At 41.3% G+C, this 20,687-nt stretch overlaps 1 protein-coding gene across 6 annotated transcripts in view; it reads right to left on the bottom strand.

Moving 5' to 3' along the window:
* Positions 1-20,687, bottom strand: part of ZSWIM6 (zinc finger SWIM-type containing 6) — a 112,115-nt gene that overhangs the window by 62,335 nt on the left and 29,093 nt on the right. The window contains exons 1-2 of one of the 6 annotated variants that reach the window (XM_090132401.1): positions 14,978-16,243; positions 14,033-14,097 (exon numbers count right to left, since the gene is read on the bottom strand). The exons of 2 other annotated variants lie outside the window; for them this stretch is intronic. Coding sequence is in view for 1 of the 4 variants with exons in the window: in XM_090132399.1 (XP_089988525.1) it covers positions 14,978-15,047 (70 nt within the window). In the remaining 3 variants the exon portion in view is untranslated. Of the gene's footprint in view, positions 1-14,032; positions 14,443-14,977; positions 16,244-20,687 lie in introns of those variants that run through there. 3 more of the 6 variants (XM_090132402.1, XM_090132399.1, XM_090132400.1) reach the window with 3 other exon arrangements.

Here is a 20,687-nt window from a genome sequence, read left to right on the forward strand (position 1 = left end):
CCACCATCATTTATTCCCCTTTTAGAATGCAGTGCTGGGAGACTCAAAAACAAGGAGACAGAAGACCAAAACCTCTCTAGCTACCAGGGAGCCAACCAGTAACTTGATTGTAACAACAAAGTAATAACTCCTGTTCATATTGGTAAGATTTCCTTTTCCTTCCCAGATCTCTGTGTTCTCTTGTCATTTGTTTTCAGAGTTCAGCTTCTGATAACTCACCTACACTACAACTATTAGCACTTCTGATAAGCCATTAGGTGGTGCACCTGTGGAAGAGCAGTTAATGCTTCACTGTTAGCTTGGGTTGCCTACTCAAATAGTCAAAGCTTAGGCTTAATGGTGAGCATGAAACCTACCTTACAAGACCAAGTACTTGACTCAGGATTGTTTTTTCTATCTGAAACTACACACTGATCTTGCAGAAAATTCATAAACTGAAAACTGGGCCTATAACATGTACCACTGTCAATCTCCCAGCTCTTACCAAAATAAATTGAAATACTTCCAAATTAGGTCCCTTACATAAAAGACTATTGATTTTTATCCCTTTAAGTGGTTCAGAAGAAACTGAAAAATCATAGAGAGGATATCGTCATTCTTGTCCTCTACAACAACATGTCCTTTTGGAAATCTTCCCTGCTTTCTCACTTGGAGAGAGTATCTAGCTAGATACTATAACAGAGTTGTCTACTTTTTAAAACCTAAATACACTTCACCTCCCCCAGTAATACATCCTGACCCTTATCAGTCAAATCAGAAGGAAAAGTACTGTTTTGCTAGCATCAGGCTTCCAAAGTGATAACTAATACATGACATAGCTTACTTTTGTCTACTGAAAGACAATTCAAATATAACATTCCCTATACTAAAGCAGATTAGACTACACAGCAAAAATTACTATTCAATAAACTCATTTTTTCCTGTTTACTTATTCAAGCAGGAGGCTTCCTCCTCTGATAAGGAGTGAGACATATCAGGAAATATAAGCACGATCGGCCATTTCCTTCAAAATCTCCTTTCCTCTCCACCATCCAAATCTTTGGATCAGAGATGTGACAAATGTCCATACAATGCCTAACACCCCTATTTTATTCTCCAAGGGAGTCTTCCCTGTTCAAATCCATAGACCTAGCTTTTTTTCTAACAAGTAATAGTGATGGTTCAACATTAAATGGGGTCACTTGCCTAAAGAAATATTTGACCATTAGACCAAGTGTTTTTAAAATACTTTTAAAAACACAAAATATACATATCAATAAAAAGCCATGAATATCCAACGTCTGTTGACCTCCAGTTACTGAGCAATAAACCCACATTTCTCACCTCCCGCAGGACAAGGTGTCCACAGGTCACAGGAGCACAGAATTCACCTGTTAGCTGAATCTTCCAAACAGTGATATAGATGAGTCTGGTCAACACGCTCTGGGAGAGGGATGAGAGGAAACACCACTCATCTTTTCAGAGCTAGTTCTTGTGGATGCATTTCCTTGATTTTACTTCATCTTTTGGTTGCACAGAGTACATACACATACTTGAAAACCATCACTTCAGAAGAGGCAGAGAACTTTCCACCATCTCCTCTCATCTCCAGCCTGGCCTCTGCAGCAGTAACTCTGTAAGCAGTTCCTTATTTGAATACAAGGTAACAGACAAACATTGCTCTTTGAATTTACCCCGAAAAATTCTGAAGTGCTGTTCCATTAAAAGCACATCTCAGCACATCCTGCTGGTTTGGGTTACTAGAACGCACCCCCTCCCCTACGCCATCCAGTCTCTCATGGACTATAGAGTTGAAATTACCTATTCATTACATGTGAAGGAGTCTCACCCAGTACAGCATCCCGCTGTGAAAGACTGCTACTTTACATGGCAATTTCAGAACCACAGCATCTGCTACCTTACTAATATGCATATTTAATACTGTTGCACAATGTGGAGAATTATATGCTCTTCATTGCATGTTTGCTCAGATATTATGTACTTTTAAGTAGCATTAGTCCTTTTGAAAAATGCTGTACTTTTTATTAGGCTTTCTCCCTGGTGTTCTTTAAGAGATTCCCAAGAGAACAGCTTAAGACTGTTGCAGGCCAAAAAGCCCCATGACTCAAGGTTCGGTAAGCAGATGTGACAAGCTTCTGGTCTACTAATATAATTCAGCTTAGTTCCTGGGTCTCACTCCCTGGTGTACAGTTTTTACACTGTTTTGATGAAGAAAAGTGGAAAGGGAATCATATCTCAGAAGATGGTGGGGAATCCGCTCCAGGTTATTCTTGCCATTGGAAACATGAATATTTGTATCGGAGTCCAAATCTTCCAGATTTTACTCTTCCTACTAGGTAAGTCTCCAAGTAGTAATGGTCTATTACATAATTACTAGTAATTTTGTTTACAACAGCAAATGACTTCAACAAAAAACTAAAAACAAAAACAAACGAAAAAACAACACCAAAACCAGAAACACCAAGTTTTTTTTGAGTCAGATATTGGATCAGTGTCTGCAAGATGTTCCACATCTTTCAGGAAAGGCTTCAATATCATCCAACCCCAACATTCGCCACACCTATCTCAGAGAAAGTAGTATAAATATGATTATTCCAGATAACAAAATTAGTTTACTGCTTAGACTAGAAGGCAACACAAACATGTATGGTTTCCAGTTCAGCTTCTGACCTCCTTACTACATCACTTCCAGAAGAGCCCACTAAGAGTCTGGTAAAAATGTATTTTGTATCACTAGGGTGATGTCTCGTGGAAGCAGTACTTTGCTTTGGAGCAAGAGATGATCTTTGTTGCAAGGTGAACGTAAGGCAAGGCAAAGGCACTCCACTTAACTAAAACGACCTTTATCTTAACTAGACAATTGGGATTTTGCAGACATTTGTTCTAGAGTTATTTTTCAAATCTTTTTGATGCTAGATTTGGGAGCTATGAAACACGAAAGCACCCCCAAAGGCTGCCTGAGGTTGTTAACAAAACAAACTGGTACATCCTCCTTGTTCCAAGCTCCAAATAAATCTAATCATGAGGAAGTAGCAAGGGACACCCCCTGTCGGACAGAGAAAGTCTCAACCCAGTCCGCTCTTACCTGCTGCAAGCACATGGTAGTCCAACTACTGTTTTGAGACGATGTCCAAAGCTTTCCTACTACACCCTTTTCTTCTCCCCCTATTTTCATTTGCACATCAGACAACCTCTGTCCTGAGGAAGGAAAGATTCCAGGGGACTAAGTTTCCTGCTCACCCAATGCACCCAAAGACTGCTGTAATGTGGAAATAAGCCACTGCCCCGAGATGTTTAGGAAGCAGAACACCACAGCATTGCCCAACAGCTTGCAGCAATCAGCAGAACAAAGTAGGGGTCTGCCTGCTCTGCATGCCTGAGCACAGCCTGCACCACAGATGCTGGGAAGGCTGCACCAGGGAGGGCCAGAAGGAAACCAACATTCCCATGACACATACATGCATATGCACAGTTTGCATGCAGTCAGAACAGGAAATCACCAAATAATCTCTTCCATTTTGGATCTGTTGAGGACAAAACACTGCTACAGAACAAAAAGTATTTTTTTGTGCATGCACACTTTTCTGGGCATACATCTCTTTTTAAAGCAGTAAGCAGTTCCAACAACACACCAATACGTCCCCAGACAATAAGGATATACTGGACTTGTCCAGACAAAATGCAGGAATGACCAAACCTGTGAGAAAGGCCAGTCACAACTGATGGATGTAAGGGAGAGTAAAATCACCTGCTCCTCAAATCACATCAGATTCAAGAAGAGAGAAAATGTACTTAAAAAAAAAAAAAAAAAAGCAATGCCTGGCAGTCCCTATGCAGGGAAACAACCTAAATATCAAAATCACGAAGCAGAACCAAGACTCTTCTAAAAAAAAGGTTAATATTTTTTATTCATCTACATAAAATTCATGAAGTATAAAATGAAACTATCATATTCTGCTTTTGCAAATTTAATGTACTTTCAAAACATTCCTGCCAGAAAATACTGGTCTATATTAAAAAAAAAAAAAAGACCTATTTTCTTTGTAAGAGTACAGATGTTGCAAGTTTACATATTGTTTTTAAAGGCGATGTCAGCTTTTTTGCATGAAAGGGCAATGCAAATTCCAAGGCTTCTCGACCATGAAAAACAAAGAGGATTATTTTTCATTTCTGGAACAATATTGAACAAGAAAAAAGTTGTTTAGGATATTAAGAGAAGCAACCTTTACACTTTTTCTTCAGTCTACCTTCCAAACAAAATGAACACTAATGTAGCCTCAAGTACTACTCACTTCTCAGGTGAGTTTGAGGGATTTTGTTATAAGACATCCATCTCTGCAACTTTACTGCTTACCACATTCATCCATATGAAAATTCCCTGTCCAAATTTTAACTGTTGAAGCTGTTCTTAGAACACTGGTAGGCTCTACTGCTGTAATGAAATGTTGATTTAGCAAGTGGATTACTTTAACACTGCTCTATGATCTAACCAGCTCAAAACAAGCACTACCTCTAGTTATTCTTTCAGAGTTAATACTGAAATAAGATGTAAAACTGGCTGAAAGAAACTGCTGAACTTTTTTCCCTTGCCTGTTGAACGTGAAAAAAAGCCTTAATAAAATGAAAACAAAATTCATTTGAATTCGGAACTCCTGGCCTTGAATTTTCCAGTTCTTTCTTAGAAGATGAGAATACCTCTCAGTGTTATTTAAGGATAACGAATTGAAAGAAAACGACTATAATCTCACCAAGTCTCTCTGCTTCCAAACATCTAATGAAGTCAGTTCGGCTTTGTTTTCCTGGGGACTCCAAAGGCTTTGTTGTAAGGAAGTAACTCACTCCAGCACTTGGGGAGTTATACGCCACTGACCCATTCCATAGCCACTTCAAACAGCAGAGAAAAAATTTCCAAAACACCAGAGGCAATTTGCTAGCATTTGCAGCATTGTAGTATTACTTACACTCATAATCCACAAAAGTCACTGGCACTTGTGGAGGGCAGGGAACATCTCTCTCCCTTTATTATTGTAGGAATGGAATGTTGTTTCTGCATTACATATTAAAAAGAGGGAGTTGATCTGAAGAAGTACAGCACAATGTATCTGTATTTTATAACTTGTCCTTAGAAATAGCTGACGTGAAAAAGTAGAAATATATGTTAGTAACATACTTTAGAAATACATTTGCTGAATTATGTGATTAATTCTTGCTTGCAAAACTGCAATAGTTTTTCACTGTTCCAAATAGCATAGGTATAGTACTACGGACTAGAAAGTGTATTGTAGGGCTATTCTGTTTGGACAAGAGACCCTCAGCAAAAGAAAAACAGACTTAAACATCAAAGAAGCCAGGGCCTCTACGCAAGGCTGAATTGCCTTGCTTTGTGGGTAGGTTGGGATGCAACAGGCAGGCATCAAGATACTACCCTCTATCCTCCTTCCAAGCTTATCTGTATGCAAGGATAAGCAAATGTCCAGAAACAATGACCAAGTGTTGAATGAGCAAGTGTGAGGTTAACTAATTAGCAATATATGCTTAGCTAGCAAAAATTGATGTTTAGCCAGTATCTGTATGTTTAGTTGAGCGTCGGGAAGACTGTGAACCTGAAGTACTCAGTCAATGAGGAACCAGGAGAGAAAGAGGTAAGCATCAAGAAATAGGGCATAAAAGATGTAATGCTGTTTTCTGTGCACTATCCTGCTTGCAGGTGCCTGCAATTGCAATTGTGAATAAAATCTACTTTATCAGAGATATCATCCTGATAAATTATTTGGATACTTGCAACATTATGGATTGTGTACTAATGTGTCAAGGAAAGGCAGTGAAGTACAGCATGATTGCAGAGTGGCCTAAGTGAGTTTAACACTGTCAACCACACTCAAAAATGCATGTGCAATTCATTTGCAAGTTATCTGCAGCTGTCTGAAAAGCAGAGGTTTGAAATAAAAGCTTTTAGGGTCAAATGGGTAAAGTGGGGAGGTCAGATGAGAAGGTTGTCTAACACCAACAGAAGGTGAGCTTGGAACGAAGAGAGAAGAGCCAAAGCTGCTGGCTACTGCTGCTGCTAGAACAACAACTATCAGAGCACATGGATTACGCCTGCTTCAAGGAAGGTCAGTGCATGAGAAACAGGCAGTCTGGACAGGATGGGGCTCAACTGTTTGCTTCTATATTTCACAGTGAAAACTTTTCCCACCTCAAATAGCTGGGTCAGGGGGCAAGGCAGCCTTGCAGAAGATCTGCCCCACTTTTAATGAAGGAAATCTGCCACCACTTATTGATCGTGCTTCAAGTCTTAGAAAAGGTTATTTTGAGGCTTAATAGCTCAAGGATCACGTTTTCTCATAGGTGCATCACCAGCAGTTGAATCCTACTTATTATCTCCCAAAAACTGATGGCGGCTAAATCGATACCAAGAATGCTTCAATCTTGTCTGAAGTCTACTTTCAAAAGCAAGGAAAAAACAGTAAGCTGAATATTTTAAATGCAATTACTCAACAGATTGAAAACATACAGAGAACAGCAGAATACACTGGACACTGAAACCCTCGGGGAAAAAAAGAAGTTATTTTCCTTTTTTAATCATCAGCAGCTCTTCAATTGTGTAACAGCAAACCAAATGCATCGATTTTTAACCTTTAAAGTAGGAGCATGGAGTGAGGGTGAGGAAAAGATATACTGGAAAAACCAACGTCTACATGAGACCAAAAAATATTTGAACTAGTATCTAACAGTTGTTTAAAATATGAATAACTAGATTTGGAATAATTATCTTGATTTAGAGTAGGAGCACATCTGTTTATGAGTAAGTGAATACAACCTGTCAGCCACTGGAATCATCTATCAGAAAGAATCAACTGCAAGTTCAATAAGCATTATTTGTATTCTACATTATAGCCTTCATAATAGTTCTTTCAAGACGGTGCAGTAAAAACACAGAGTCTTCCACTGTGTAATAAATTGAAGGTACCTATGCAAAGTACAGCATATTCCAGTTGGATGCTTCCAAACCATGTCACTCAACTTTTTAAATATTGCTGCCATCTGCCTGCTAGGCTTTGTTTTCCAAAACAGTAGCTGTGCACACATTGCTACAGAACTGTAGTAAAAATAAATAAATAAATAAAAAGCCTAACTCCATTTGGTTAAGATATAATTCATTAGTTTTAAAAAAAAAGAAAGGAAAAACAATAAAGTAAAACTACTGTCCCCATTGTATCTAGAAAAATTAAATACATGAAGCTTGGTATTTTGATTTCTTTCCCATTTCAGTACACTAATGCTCCTCACCAACTAAATTCAGGAAGGCAGTAAGAGTGACTGAAAAATGTATGGAAAGCTAAGTGAGTGTTATCTGCAGTTCCCCTCTGAATGAGAACAGGTGCTGCAGAAGCCAAGTGCTGAAATGCTGTTATGTGCTACGTCTGGTCATACTTGGGGTATACTCCAAATCCAGGACCTTCGCAAGGAGGCACCAACTCCATGCTGTTCAGCAGCCAAAAAGTCCAGATACACTCTAGCAACTCTTCCCAGTGTCCTGGCCACACTGAACAAAATAAATATTTAAATTATGACTAATCTAAAACAATGCACAATGAAAGCTGGGGAAGTCTTGGGAGCAGTGGGAATATTTAAATTGGAAAAGAGCCTGTGAGGCTTTTTCCTATTCCTAATTACAGCACATTGTATTAATCAGGCCTGGAAACCACAAGCCTGAGACTTTTTGAGACCAGATTGTCATGGCAGCACAAAACACACTCAAGGCCAAACAGGTGAAGAAGATGCATTTTCAGAGCATTTCTGTGGGGGATATCGTATTGGTAAACAGCACATGGATTAATTCTGTTCTTTAAAAAACACTGCAGCTTCAGAGAGCAAGTATTCTTGACTGGATAAAAGCCAGCGATCATATAATTAAAGTACTTTTAAAGTACCTTTTTTTTTTTTTTTTATGTTCTGCTCTGCTTACAGCTTTGTCTAAAGTTCCATCCCGGTACCTACTTGTTTCAATACAAAAATACCTGAACACAGGAGAATACAACAGCTGCCCAAAATATGCACAGCTAGATTTGAAATGGTCGAATTTAAAGCAAAAGCACATACTTTTGTGTGTAAGAAAATACAGCCTGACAGCAGTTTGGATCGACTATCAAAATCAACTGCAAACTTAATAAGTTACGGAATAATTAACAAGCAGAGTTCGTACTTTTGTGACTATGTTGATCTGTGTGCTGTTGGCCCAGGTTTTCTGCAAGAAATCTCGTACAAGCTTGATGTATACATAAGCATTCCTCTCAGCAGCCACAGCTCATTCCTGTAGCTGCATGAAGGATCCAGGCTAACAACATGCTGCACAGTCCAGAAGAGCTCTTCAGACCAATTTTACAGACACAACCAAAGAAAAGAAGGGCCTCTTTGTTCTTGTTCAGAGAGCAGAATGGCGTGTACTACAGTTTGTTCACATGTTGCTTTTTAGAAAGTATTCCACGACTTTGGAAGCAAAAAATCAAGCTTTTATTTTTGCTTCTCCTCAGTTACTGTAAGAAATGGGATGTTCTTGTTCACCACAAAAGACACAGGTACAACATTTAGCCATGTTCCATTCTGAACTGATCTGAGTGCTTTACAGTCATGTTCCCTTTCTACAGAACACTAAGAACTTTGACTTCTGGCCAAATAAAGGAGTAATAAAAACAAAATAGGCTTTAAAAAACAAAACAAAACAAACAACCTAAGCATTTGATTCATTACCAATCAAAAAGAAAGTCATACAATTGTGAGAAAATCATGCAATATAAATGGAAGCCTGCAACTCTATAAATATATAGCACCTTCATGAATGGATTCTGATGTACCAGAAAAATAACCATTAGAGAACACAAATGAGCTACCAGGCCAAAAATATAAACCAAGGTAAGTATTTTTTCTTCCATTTTATATTAAACAGCACTGCGAAGATTATCTAAAACAAAATATCTGCAGAAGCCACATTAGTGTTCATTAGAACTTTGATAACATACGCATACTTCATACCCAAATAAAATCAGCCCTAACGTGAAAGATTCAAGTGACCAAATATTAATGAACAGTAGTAACATGATCTTCAGATTAGACAATGCAGCTCAGCTGCTGGAGATTTGAGAATTTATGAAAGCTGAACAAATTTTGGAGTTGAATATCTCTTCTTTGGATGTCATGTAAGCACTGAGCAAGAGAAAAACATGAGACAAAAATTATACACGATACAGGAACTGCAACACCAGGCTATTACTCCTTAACTCATCTCCTAAACAAGAAGTTTACTACTATAGTGGCTCCTTCAGAAACATGCCATTTTTTCAAGAGATTAATCTCAGACTCCTCAAACATAGCTAGCACTGAAGAATGGTATATAAGTACCATAAAATGTAATTCAGTCTTTTTTGGAAAAGGGTAGAAGAATGAACGCAACACCCTGTAGAAAGACATACTCATTTTTTGTATTGCCTTGTATCTCCTTATCCTGGCCTTTTAAGCATGTTTTATCTGCTACACCTTATGATGTCAGAGTTGGCGCTGATACATAAAGCGTTTTTCCCCATTTGTACAACATACCTATACAATTCTAGTCTCAAACTTGTACTAGCTACAAAAATGTATATTTAGTTTTATATTTTAGAGCTGTATAAGCTCCAATCTGAACACTTAAAGGTTTCAAGAAGCAGTGACAGTTTTGTTTCTCTCTTCCCTCTCCACTTCAGTTTTCTGACAGCAAGAAATCCCCTTCTAATTCTTCTCTCTGCTCCTGATCCATACCTAACTGCTTTTCTAGGGCTTAGAAATACCAGCTGCAGTAGCTGTAGATGAAAGCATTACTCACTTGCCCTGGGCTTCAGGAGCTGATGTCTACGGTTCAATTTGCACAGGTTGTCTAGATTCCATCACCATCTCTCCAATGATGCATACGCATCTAAATTCAAATGTAGCACAGGCCAAAGTTTAATTTAACGTTGTTGAGAAGAGGGAGGCAGAATTGTTTTGAAATTCTCCCTGAAAAGCAGCCTGTTGTATTAGAACAAAGCAGCTTGTTTCTATCGTTCCTTTGTTTGACAAGTTTGGGCTGGTTAGAAAGGTCATTTATGCCTCAAAGCATCAAATTAACATTTGAGGACATGAATTTTAAAAATGGCTATTTGCTTCTGCTCTCTGAATAACTAATGCCTTAAAAAGAAAAAAAAAGGGAAAGAAAAAAAGACTTACCCAGATCCCAAAAGGAAAAATAGCCATTTCCTCAGGCAAACTAGACATTGATTTTGTGTCCATGACAGCACAGGATGCCTGTATCTTAATGAAACCTCACAAATTAAGCAGGTAGTTGAAGCTATGTCAAGCAAAAATATTGCTTAATTACTGAAGAAATACTTTTGACTGTACCAAACAACTTTCTCCCTTCCCTCCACATAGACAAGCTCTAAAACTCAGAGTGAAATCCTTACCAAAAGCAACAAGTTCCAGGCATGCTTTGCACTGACCCATAATCTTTAACACAGAGGTGCTCTTCTCACTAGTCCTGATTTTAATAAACCAAGTGTATGCTCATAGCACAAATAAAAACATTTCTAAATGTTGGGTTTTTAATAAGAAAGATGCTGATGTGTTTTCAAACTAGATAACCATAATCTTTAAGGACCATATTCCCTAAATACCAGTCTTTCCTTTCCCCATCCCCAAAAGCACCCGTGGTTTTTAACTAACCCTTCCAACTAGCAACACCTAAACAAAAGACTGCATTACAATGAAAGACTTACAAACCTATAAACCATTCTGAAAGCCCCAAACACTTCTTCAAAACCAAATGAAGCCAAACTCAAGTTACTGCAAGCAGGTACACTTTCAGCAAAAGCTCATACCTGGCCACCTGCTCTCCCAAGCTTTCTGAAACCTGCTCAGCTGCATTGCATTTATTTTCCCGTCCCAGTAGATGGAGACAGGAATACAACCCACAGATGGAGTTCCCAGCCACTTGCAGGGCTTGCTGGTTACGGGGATTCTATTTTTCAGCAAAAAAGCTCCAAACAATAGCAGCAACAGCTTGATGCCAGCAGCCTGCACAGCAGCGCTGGCACAGCCGATGCCAACCAAGTTGTTTCACAGAACTGGGGCGGTGGAAGGAGACGAAAGTACAAACACGGTGTTTGTGTTGGCAACCCCTCTGGGAAACGTCCCTGCCTGCCAAAAAGCATCACCCAGAATTCAGCAGAGATTGCTTTTAAGAGTTCCATTCAAATGGGAGTTTCTTTTTCATTGATGGAGAACAAGCCTCATTCTTCGTAAAATCTTTCAAGTATTACCCAAATATTCCAGCCAAAAGGCGTGCCTATGCTGGACACAGGACATCCTAGGTATCTCCTTGCATATCTAAGGATCCCATTCCAGCCACAGCAAGAGTCACAAAAACTCGAACACTCCATTCTATCTTAAGCAGATGTCACTCAACAAAACATTCAAAAAATCAGCTCAGTAGGGTGAGCTCTGCAAGAGTAATCTGCAGCAGCGGAAACACTGCTAGGCCCTACTTCATAGTAAATACAATTGCAAATTGCTAGGAAAAAAAAAAAAAAAAAACCAAAAAGCTGTTATTTTTGAAGTGAAAAAAATTGAGACAACAGATTTTTTACACAGTCAAGGGAAGTCGGTTTTCTTCATGTTTCCACTTGTGAAAAGTATCTTATTGTTTTGTGCCAAAACAGGGAAAAGAGCAGTAAGCAAGGGAAAAAAGCAAACCGCATAAATCTTCTCATAAAAATGCTGCTTTATCACTTTCCTGTAATTGTTATTTGTTGAAACATCAATGCACGGAAAAGTATTAATACAGTTACTCACAGAAGCTGCTTCCAAACACAAAGGAATACTTTTTTTTTCACTGTGCAGCTTTCAGCATAAAATCCAGATACTGTGCTTTTACATTATCAGCTTTGTAACAGACTTGAAGTAAACTTATAAAAACAGCCATATTGTTCCAACCAGGAAAGAGCAACTCTGTGGATCTAAACACGTGAATCCCTTTCTGTATTATTTTTAATTTCAGATAGCACTGCCACAACATGTTGATCATAAGAACCTACGTTATAGGAATCTATGCAGCTACCACTGGCTCAAAGAGCAAATTCTGAAGGAGCCTTACAAAGAAACAAATTCCAAAATTTCACCAAGTACTCTTACAGGCCTCTCCTACATATATTACAGACCTCAAAGCACTGGGCAATGCAGATGGCACTGCATCTCCATGTACTACTGCAGCATCTCTGTGACATAAGTACCAGAGTGTGAGACGAGGATTTGTCAGCTAGCATAAAAGAGCTCTGTAACACATCTCAAGGATAGAATCAGGGTACAGCATGTTTCACAGAACGAAATCGCATGTACTGCAGCCATTCGAAGCAGACAACAAGAAGGATGATGCAAAACCTCTTTAACCAAATTCCAACTGAGCAGAATCCTGCATTTCCTAGCTTTCAGCCCCATACCAACATAGGAAGGCACATCCATGCCATGCCAACCTGTGTCTCACTTTCGGGGTGTGGCAATTTACATTCTAAATTGGTGAAATGCAGTCTACATTTAGAAGAATAAGGTAAGATAATAGAAGACAGCAACAGAAAAAGGCCAAAGTCAAAAAGCTATGAGAATTCAAAGTTAGCAAATAAACACTTTCTACAGCAACTGAAAAGGCATTTAACACAAGTTTGAGGACCGCTCCACTCACTTAACTACAGTCCTCTGTGAATACCATTATTTTACTGTTATTAGAAGCATGAGGAGAAAAACAAAATAGCTAACGACAGCTGAGCAGCCACCCGCATCCAGCCTCTGGGGCTGCACCTGGAGCAGGGCTCCCAGAGGCAGCACATCAACACACTTCCTGCCCGCCAGCCTCACACCGCCTGCAGGACTCCTGGCAAAGGGCACTGGCTACAAAGCCGCAGTGCCTCACATCCTGGTCGGGGAAACATGGGATGCTGGGCAGACAGAGGAGAACGAAAGCTGCCCAGCGTCTGCAGGAGAAGACAGGATAGGAAGTCATGCTGAAAATGGGATGGGTCAGGAACACTTTGTTTGTCACCCTCACTGCATCCAAAACTCATCAAGTCAAGCGACAAACTAGAGGTTTTTCATCCTCCTGATTCAGCAAACCAGGAGGGAAAGAGAGGACAAAAAAAAACCAGAAAAACAGTTCTTTTTTCTTTTCTTTCTTTTTTTTTTTTTTTAAATGGAGAGGAATCTCTCTACCCCCACTCCAAGAAAACTGAGAAAGCACAGCAAACCAGAGCCATTTATCCACCACTGTGAATTGAAAAAAAAACAGACGGGGCACGCAGCAAACTTCCATGCTCTTCTGCTAAAAAAAAAATTCTACAGTCACTGGAAATGTACTTTGTTGCACTTAAAAGTGATTTTTATCTATTCATAATACTCAGGAAAATAGTTCTGCTAAGTGTTGTTTTCTTACCTAAACAAGTAGCTGCCTAATTTATTACTCCTAATTTATCCACCAGCCGTGAGAGCTCTGCTCTCCGTTCCCCGGCTGTAGTTCACTAGATGGCCAGTCCCAAAGATGAACTGGGTGTGGAAAAGGAGGAAAGGAGGGGAAGAAAGTGGTATCTAACAGCAACCTTGACGAAGTCATTTTTCCTTCAGACACACGCAAAACTGTCCTTTCAGTTAACATCTCTAGAAAAGTGAGATAAGGATGCTTCTTTAGTTATCAGAACCCAAGACAAGGGTGACCAGGATGCAGTTCAGCACCAGAATCCCTTCACCCAAAGGGTCAACACAGGGAGGGAACATAACATGTTACCTAATACCCTGCCAAGAAAGGAGGATTGCCCACGGGAAGCAGCTAGCACACACATGGCATTCATCAGAGCCTTGCTCCATCTGACTGCCACTCTGTCTCTTCATACAGGAACACACCAATAATGCACAGTGGGGCTGCTCCCATATTGTTTTAGTGTTGTGGAAAAGTTTTGGTGTTTCATTCCTGAGTACTTACATTGACATCATCCCAAGCTGGTCATGCTGCACCCAGTACAGATGTTTGTAACACAGGACCATTCGCTAGTAGGGCACAAAGGGAAAATATAACACAGCACTGACACTGCAGTATTTTTCTGTTTTTTTTCGCTAAAGGCTACACTGCACAGGATTTCATACTAAGTATGCTACTGGGGGCGTTTCCATTTGGTTTACAAGAGAAGAGCCTCTCGCAGAATTGCATCTAAGTTTGTTTCACTGAGTCATCATGATGAGGGACTGCTGGTGGGGCAGCAGGGAGCACTGCATCTCGAAAACAGGGTCCAGAAAAGAGAACTGAAACAGCAATACAAGTATTTACCGTAACAACAAAAAACAACTACAAAAGACTGAACTGAATTAAGGTAGAAGGAATAAAAACAGCAAAAAAAAAAGAAAGAAAGAAAGAAAAAAAAAAAACCAAATAACTGTGGGCATTTTTGTAAAATCCACATCTAATTAATTTAATTTAATCCATCTCCATAGATCAAATTAAACCTCTGTCAGTGAACTTCAGAAGTAGCAATACATTTAGCTTCATGCTGTGCCTATTCTTTGTAGAAATGCAGAACTTATAGTGGGCAATATACCTAATTCCTCTTCAATACACAGCAATATTAAAAGCTCTGAAGTCCTATTTCATACAGCCTGTGCCACATTTAGCCAGACTTAGTCACTTTACAGCTCAAGAGGAAATCCCAGATTGTGCTCACTGGAATGAGGTGTAAAACTAGTCTGATTCATACTGGCAACCCAGAGGCTTCGTCGCAGTCATGCTATTGTATTACTGCTGCTCGGATGCCCCAGACAGAAGCTGAGGCACCACTCTGGTATGTGCTGTCCAGTAGCAGTCATGAAATGTAATAATAATCTCCAGCAGACAAGACAGGAAAAGGAGAAAGCAGTGCACAGCAGAGTGACTCACCCAGAGGCACAAAGCTCCTCAGCGGTACAGAAATCCATCTCCGACGAGATCTAAAGAAAGCCTCAGCCATTGACTGTGCCTCCAACACCTGTTTTAGAGGTGTTTCCCACACTAGTATATCTGGTCCTTTCTGGCTCTGTGTAAGACCTGGCTCCCGTATCACCCAAGAATGGATTTCATGAACTAGCCTTGCCCTGCACTAACAAGTTTTCCTTAGTAACAGTTTCAACATGCATTATCTTCCCTCTGACTGTTCTCTCATTTGTCTTCTTTATGATTCTGAACAGGTAACTATGGCTGCCATCTACACCGGCATTGCACTCGCAGGAGAGGACTGGGAAAGCAATGAGAAGAGGGATTCTCCCAGGTGTTCTCCATCTCCCTCCTCTGTCATCAGCTCCACGATACTTTCAGTTGAACTCGATCTGGAGCCCTGCAGCCAGCACCACCTGCTCACACAGCAAGTCGCTGTTTTATACACGGCTGCCCTGTGGTAAGGAACCGTTCCAAAGCTTTGCAGCTCCTAGGGAAGCAGTGAGATCAGTTATGGGAGGAACGGCAGCAAAGGAAAATAAAACCGAGAGGAGGAAAACAAGCAAAATAAAGCCAAGGGAGCGGCTTCAAGGAGCTACCGGGACCTGCTTAGCAAGCGTCTTGACGGCCAGAATCCTCTACGAGCAGCATTTCTCCTAAAACACAGAACGAATAGCATCAGTAAGAACTTCTTGCGCTCAGTTATGCTGCCGGTAAGGCTGACCTCGAACCGCGTCTCCCGCCCGTCCCACAGCCGCCTACTTTCCCGGTACGATCGCGTGTTGCGCCGTTTCGTAACCTGGAGCCGCGCACACGCACCGCGCCCGGGTCGCCCGACCCAACCTGACCCCACCCGCCCGGACCGGGGGGCGCAACGCCGCCCAGCCCGCACGGCCCCGGCGACGGCAGCGTGCCGGCGGGCAGCGTTCTCCGCGGCCCCGGGGCGGAGGGGCCGCCCCCTGCCGCCGCCATGCCGGCTGGCCCCGGACTGAACCGCCCGTGCTACGTCAGCTGGCGGGGAGGCCGCATTCCTCGGCAGTGCCGGCAGAGCCGCCGCTGGGAAGCTTAGAAAGCCCTCAGCTGGAGCGAGGAAAGCGGAGCTTGGCCGGCGGCCAGGCGGCTGAGCTCAGCGTTTTGCAATGCACTTCCTTTTCGCCGAGCCGCTTGCATAATGCCGGAGGGCCGCTCCCGACGTTAACCCTTCGGCTGCCCCGACGCGAGCTGCCGGCAGCCGGTTCCGCCGCGGACACGCGTGGTCCCGTCGCCGGGAGGAGCCTCCGCTTCGCCCGTGTCCCCACCGCTCCCGAAAGAGCACATTCCTACTCGGAGGCTCCGAGAGACAGGCGCGGCCGCCCGCGGTGCTCCCAGCGCGGAGCTCCGGCACGGCGCTGCCCTCCGCAGGAACCGGCAGTCGTCCGCGGCACGGCGGAGAGCTCCGCGGCACTCCTGTCCACCGAGGTGTAAGAGCGAAGGGAAATGCTACGTGTGGCACTGCCAAGTGCAAGTGTCAGCAACAGCATGCACCGATCTCCTTGATAAGGCTCGCAATCTTCTATTTTGTAACATTCTGTAATCTTCTAACCCATCAGGTTTAGCTCTACTTCTCAGAGCACACACACACACAGAAAACGTTGCTAGCATGTGCCAGGATTTGCCCTATAGGTGAACGCACATCCAATACACACTGCCTCACCCAGTGAGAGAGACTGATGTCAAAGCAGACAGGTGAGCACCCTAGGAAACACTTGCGTAAGATCTAATAACTTTAGCTGCCAGCATCACACCACCACCACCACAAGACTGCAGACACTATAAGCTGAAAACAGTCTGAGCTCAAAGTGTCATAGCAAGATTAAAGATCAGCTTTAATTCAGCTAGCAAATAAACTTCAGGTGTTTTGTGAAGAAGTTTGTCAGAACAGACAGTTGATCACCTGTCTCTCACCACCTCTTACTACTAACTCCAAAGGAACAAATCTCCGTACTTCCCAAAGCAGAGCAACTACATTGCTAGATCACAGCTTTATACACTTCTGTTTAAAATCACAGGCTATTTCCTACAATAGGTATCTATGTTTCAACCAGAAAACTGTAGCTTCCCCACTGAAAAAAAAAAAAAAAAAGCCATCCCATCAGCATTCTTCAGAACTGACACTGCTCACTGCTCAAGAGCTGCCCAAGCGCAATAAAAGCTGTGGATTCTGAATCCATAATTTGTTGAAGCTCTAAAGAGACACCATAGCACCAACCCGTGCTCCTAAGCTGTATGCGCAGGTCGTACAGGGAAAGACAGGATTCTCATTCCCTTCACATCACGTGCATTACATACAGGTACTAACAAATACCTCATCTTTCCACTACTCCCTTCACACTGAGTTTTATAAATCTTCACAGATTGTCCATCTTGCCACCACATACAAATTGAATAGTTAACTGCTACAAATAGAAGCATCTTATCCAGATGCATAACTGACACCAGGATTTAAGAGCATGGAATGAATCAGTTCGATGTCTTCAAAGCACCAAAGCGCTTATTTGAATAAAAGTTCCCCCTAGCTACTATAACTGCCACAAGATACATATTTTAAGCCAAGATTTTATCAGCATACACAGCAACACAAACACAAAAAGAGTACATGAAGGGAGTGATTTAACAGTTGCTGTGGGGACCATAACTTTTAGTTTTCTTGACATTTACAAATTCTCTGCTTTAAGCATGGAAACTATTTCTTTTGCATGTAATACATAATTGGGTTGGAAAGGATCTATTCCTTTATCTGATCTATCATTAACCATGTGCAATTCACAGATTTATAATCATTAGTCTTCCCGAAATATGTCTAACAATGTCAGTTCCAAAAACAGACTACAGTGTTCTGCTGGGTAACTGACAGCAGCATTAAGGGGATTTCAGCTGAGCTTCGACTCTCCTCCTTCAGGGACCACGTTTGGGGTATGTGCATGAACTATTAAGAATAGTTCCCTGTGGGACTCCTCTTTTCTCTGCTATCCCAGTGATGTCCCCAAGTCACCTTAGCCGACACAAGACAAGCTGAGGAACTGTTAGTACACCTTGTTTAACACTACAGATTGTTATAAGATTCCAATTAACAATTACATCTGAAGCGACCAGGTAATTTAGTTTTAACCTCATTTATAACGCTTCCTCAGGTTTATTTCAGGCAGCTCCCTCAGTGAAAGCAATGTCACTTCAGTGGTTTTTACCATACCCCTACAATTATCTGAACTGTGCTCAAAATAATGCCCTTCAAAAGCCTCCGTAAAATAATCTCATTGTTAAGTGTCTCCAGCTTCTCTAATTTAGATCAGAAATGTTTTAAACATCTTCAGACTGCTTTAAAGTATCTCTTTTTGGCTGCAGAGGAAAAGTTGAAAATTACAACCCCCTGGAGCATTAAAAAAGAGAAATAAACATGGAGTTTCAAAGTTATCTCTTAGGGTCTTACAAAGGCTGCTCCAAAATTAATGCCTCCTATTTATCTCCATGGAGACTCCTACAAATACAAAGAGCACAATAACACTGCTTGATAGAGCAAATTCTCAACTGCAAAACACTTTTTCAACACAGTCACCACCAGTAGCTGTGCATTTTCACTAGCAATGAACAAGAGCCTGCATACTGCACTCTTAACAACCTGCACCAGTAGAGGTGACCCTCTGTCACTGTCACCACTGCTGAAACGCAGCAGCCACTGCCTCACTGTGCTCACACCCACTGTTTGGACTCCATCAATGTTCAGCAAGTGTTGATGTGCCACTGACACACCTTTGCTTTATCCACACTTCCATGTCAGATGCCATTCTGTCAGACTGCCCCTCTGCTGCCATCTGTCATGTGGTAATAACATGGAATGGGATACTGGTGGGAAGGTTCAACCTCTATTGCCATACCACCAGCATCCACCTCTGACATCATGGACCAACACAGTAACATAGGAGGCATTACTTTCAGAGCAGCCCTCATATTATTTTTAAGCCTTTTGGTTTCAGAAATTAATCAATTTCTAGAGATTTCAGTTGACAATTATGCAATGCTGTACAACTATGTACCTATTTAGCCATGAAACCACACTTCACATCTTTGTTCTCAGTGCCTCTTCCTCTTTCTTTTTTTGCTACACCCATTTTCTTCACTATTTAAGAATAAACTTTTCAGAGCGAGCACTAACTGGTAACATGAGTTTGTACAGCATCTAGCACAAACAAGATAAAACAAACACTGTGAGCAGACTGCAAGTGGATTAGCGCAGAGGCGATGGGGAAGTACTGTACTGGCAGTGTACAGTGCTACAGAGAAATCTTTCAGTCAAAACAACAAAAACTTAAACTAATCATTTGGACTTCTTAAGATGAATAAGTGTTTTTATAAAAACCTTTTTATTTGTTACATGAACACTAAAAACAGGAAATCCAGAAGAAGAAAACTTCTCCATGAACAAGGAAGTGAAGGGAAACGAAAGGACAACTCAGCATAATGATGCAGTTAGAATTTCCATTTCAAGAGAAAAACCAACGTGGCTTTTATAACCAATATGGATCTTTATTTTGATTGCAGTTATAAATAAATTACTACCCTTGCAATTATTCTTAAAGACGAACCATCAGTGCTAAACTACACCCTCTTTAAATCTGGCAACTCTTCACAAGTTCTATTTAAGAACCAACTGAACTCCTACACTTCATTTTTACAGACTAAGACATGGATTTCTCCTGTGAGCTCTGCACTTTCAGAAGTGCTAGCTCTTCTCATCTCTGCAAGCCCACATTTCACTCATAGGAGGCCTATAAAGAAATAAAAGTAAGTTTGGAAGTGACGTTATTTCCTGACACAGTTTGTAGTACAGTGGAAATGCCCAGATACTGGATGTTTTCACAGAGCTGTTACTTTGTTGAGCTGTGGTGGACTGCCTGCTCTATGACGGCTGAAGACGAAGGGCTGAGGGCCAGGCTATTTCAGGGATTCTACAATGACTTAAGGATGCTGCAAAAGGAACAACCCTTCTTCCATTTCCTCTGTCAACTTGGGTATGTTCCAGGAAGCAGAGCAGCATACATTCCTTTTTTTTTTTCTTTTTTTATTTTTGTCTTTCAACCAGCTGAGACAGAAGTAGGAAGAAGCTCATTCACTGAGGCTGTTATATATGCGTTGTTTGTTTGTATTTTAACACACAGTACTACATCAGATAAACTAAACCCCAGAAAGAACCATCAAGGTGAATGGGATGCTTTGTTGTCAGGTACTTTCCTTCCTCCACCTAAGTTCTGGGTGGCAGGCAACTGTAATTGCTCCCTCCTTCTGTTTTGTTTTCTTTGGGAAAAACTTTAACCTAATGTAATTTAAGAGCAGGATAGGACAAATTAGGTGTGCCAGATAGAAAGGGGATGCCCCTTCCTCCTCCCCAAAGAGAGATTTACTGCCTTAGCATAAGCACAGATTAGAAGAAGGAAGGTAATAAAGCATTCCATTAATGGCTTATGATTAGCATTGGGAAATCCACAGCACCTCAGGCTAACACACCCACAGGCATGGCTTTGCGTGCCACTGGCAGCACCAGGCAACGTGCAGGAACCACTGGCGCTTCTGCTTGCTAACACAGTTTTCCCACAACTCTTCTCTGCTCCTACAAATGGAACTGAAGCAAAGAATGGACCAACTA

This window comes from Phasianus colchicus, chromosome Z (assembly GCF_987193195.1).
Source record: "Phasianus colchicus chromosome Z, bPhaCol1.hap1.1, whole genome shotgun sequence".
Lineage (NCBI taxonomy): Eukaryota > Metazoa > Chordata > Aves > Galliformes > Phasianidae > Phasianus > Phasianus colchicus.